Source organism: Nanorana parkeri, unplaced genomic scaffold (assembly GCF_000935625.1).
Source record: "Nanorana parkeri isolate BGI_ZX_2015 unplaced genomic scaffold, ASM93562v1 scaffold874, whole genome shotgun sequence".
NCBI classification, from domain to species: domain Eukaryota; kingdom Metazoa; phylum Chordata; class Amphibia; order Anura; family Dicroglossidae; genus Nanorana; species Nanorana parkeri.
The window spans coordinates 501,642-504,528 of NW_017307142.1; the positions used below are offsets into that span (position 1 = coordinate 501,642).

At 44.1% G+C, this 2,887-nt stretch overlaps 1 protein-coding gene across 1 annotated transcript in view; it reads left to right on the top strand.

Moving 5' to 3' along the window:
- The window catches only part of KHSRP (KH-type splicing regulatory protein), a 43,155-nt gene that overhangs the window by 6,547 nt on the left and 33,721 nt on the right, over positions 1-2,887 (top strand). The window contains exons 2-3 of the mRNA XM_018565702.1: positions 2,400-2,493; positions 2,628-2,690. Coding sequence (XP_018421204.1) covers positions 2,400-2,493; positions 2,628-2,690 — 157 coding nt within the window. The remainder of the gene's footprint in view (positions 1-2,399; positions 2,494-2,627; positions 2,691-2,887) is intronic.

Consider the following 2,887-nt stretch of genomic DNA (forward strand, 5'->3'; position numbering starts at 1 on the left):
TATTTGGATGGATGGAGGGTGGCTTGATGGATGGATGGGGGGTGGTTTGATGGATGGGGGGGGTAGTTTGATGGATGGGGGGATGGAGGGTGGCTTGATGGAGGATGGATGGATAGATATTAGAAATTCTGCTTTCCATTTGTGTTTTATAGAGAGGTGATGTATTAGAAGATTTGTGTTGCCTGTGACTCCATTTGGGATATTTCTAATACATTTTATCTCTGTGACACGAAGGAATAAACAGTCAGTTGGAACCTTATGGAATGTATGACCTTCCTTCACTCGCTCTCTCTCTCCCTATTAGAGACATATTCCGTCACTTTTTGTGCCTCGGTCTCCTCTCACCAGGACAGGAAGTGAAGGGTAACTCTCCGATAACCTTTTCCATAGACATGAGAGGTTTAGTTGCTGTTCTGGTTCAGTTGTATCTGTAAGTTTAAGCTTCAGCTATTGAGCTTTGCAGGCATGTTGTTTTCTCTCCCGAACAAAGCACCTAATGGGTACATGAGAAGCAGCCTGGAGCCCCTATCTCAGTTCCCTTTCAAGTGTCTGACTTTATTGGGTGTGATGACTTCTGTTAATGACACGTTTTACAAGGCAGACATTCGGCTTCCTGCCTGCGGGGCATGTCTCTCTTTCCAATACCTGACTACCTAACGTTTCTATTGTTTTGTTTATTAGATTCACTGAATTGCATCTTGCAGGTTAAAACTGCACATCAATCTTTCTCACATGTAACGCCAAATGCTACATAGGACTAATAGATTAACCTATCTTTTTTTTTTTTTAAATAAAAACAACCTCCGAACGCTTCTATATGACAGTCTGACATGTCCTAAATCCAGTTACTATGTAATGCACAAGTCTCAAAGGAAATCCTCCTCCATTGCCTTCCTAGATGAGCCAAATCTTCCATTTGTGCCTCACATGCTCCCCCTCCCAGGCACTGCAGCTCTCAGTGGGGGGAGCATTTACCTTAAAACCGTGCCCTTCTTTAGCACTGTTGGCTCCATCTTCAATCCTCAGCCCTGTGTCTGCCGCTGACACTTTCAGGTACTCAGAAGTCCTCTTTGGCCGTTGGTTGGCCACTGATGATGTAACTCCTGCACATGCACACAGGAGGTACATCCTCCTTGGCACCCGGCCCATTTACAGCATCTTTGAGATGAGTGTATACATGCTGTACAGTGTAGAAGAACATAAAGTGTCGGGTGAGGAGGCAGATTTTCTTTTTGTGGATCTCTCTTCTGCCAAAAATCTCCACCTCAGCAATTTTTTTTATTTCCCTTTTTTTTTTTGTATTTCCTAAATATGACTCAAGTGTACTTTTTAGGCCTCATTCACACTGGCGGGCATATACCTGCATATATGCGCATACTCGCGTATAGTGCCATATGCAAATAAATGGCCCCATACACATAGCTACGTATCGAGCCATGTATTTGCATAGCGTAAAAATGCGCAAAAAAACAGAATGGAACAGAGATGTGTGCGGGCAGCGTATACACGTGTTTGCGCGCATGTACAGTTCAACATTTCTATTACGCATGATACGCGCATGTACGTGTATATACGCAATATACAATTTTGCTCTTGCGTTGTGTGAATGGGGCCTTAAGGTCTCTTTTTCACACAGGCTGATCGGGGGCGGGGTGGTTGGGTCATCCATGCACAGATTCCCACCTGATCGAAGCGGTACGGATCAGATGACATCCATGTCTGTCCAGTTTTTCCTCCATCTTGTTGTGAAGGAAAAAACTAAAATTGCAGGACCCTATGTCGGTCTATTGGGGGTCGGGTGTTAACAGATGTGTCAATTTACATCAGATTACTCCGGATCCAGCACCATCGGGTCAGGCGAAACGGATCTGTGATAAGTTTGTTTTTCCGTATCTTGCCGAAGTCAGTGGTAACTGGGTGTAAACAGAGACCCGTCCTTACACCCAGTTGACCATAGACTAGCACTGGGCATCCGATCAGGTACGCTTTAAAAACTCACTGACAGACCTGATCGGGCCGCCTGTGTGAAGGGGACCTAAAGCTGCTTGAAGCTTGCTGTAAACACTGTTCCTATGCAAGCTAAAGCCCCTGTGACTAAGATCTAACTGCTAAAATGACCTGATGGTGTCACAGCGGACCACCAAACCTTCCAGGTCACTGCGGGTTTATTGCTCTGTGCTCCCTGTAAACCTTTCCTGAGGGCGAGAACCAGGGGATTGGTTTTGGGCTCCGCTGGTCTATTGTGTCCCCCTCACGCATACCATGTTTTCAGTGGTTACTGAAGAATACTCTGACTTTGCTGCCACCTTCAGTATTTTAGGTTTGTCAGTTGCCTATATTTTCATCTCTGACCTAGAATTTTTCCTGCTAATTAAAGAATTCTTTTGTTTTTCTTACAGATTGCAGCAAAAATTGGCGGTGAGGTCACCGGTGGAGTCAATAACACCCCAGAATTTAACTTTGGCGGACAAAAAAGGCAGCTTGAAGATGGAGGTAAGAATGTGTTTTATTCTGGAAACGGAAGAAAGGAGCGAACATAACATACAAGAAGAATGAAGTATTAGAATAGGGAACGTTAATTAATAAAATGTACTAAACAATGACTTTACTTTGTATCGGCATCAAATACCTTTTTTTTATTTGCTTTTCAGACCAACCAGAGTGTAAGAAAATGGCCACGCAGAGCGAACGTAAGTTTGACGTCTGCCGTTTCCATATTTATGTGTCCAGTGAAGATGCTGCTATGGCTGAGTTTGTTGGAAAGTCTCAGTAGTAGTAGACTGTTATAACACTTTACTGAAGATATTTGGAGTCCTGTTAGTAACGAGAATTTTTAGTTCAGACGTTTCATTTGTTTTTAAAAGACGGGGGGGGGGGGGCGGGGGCC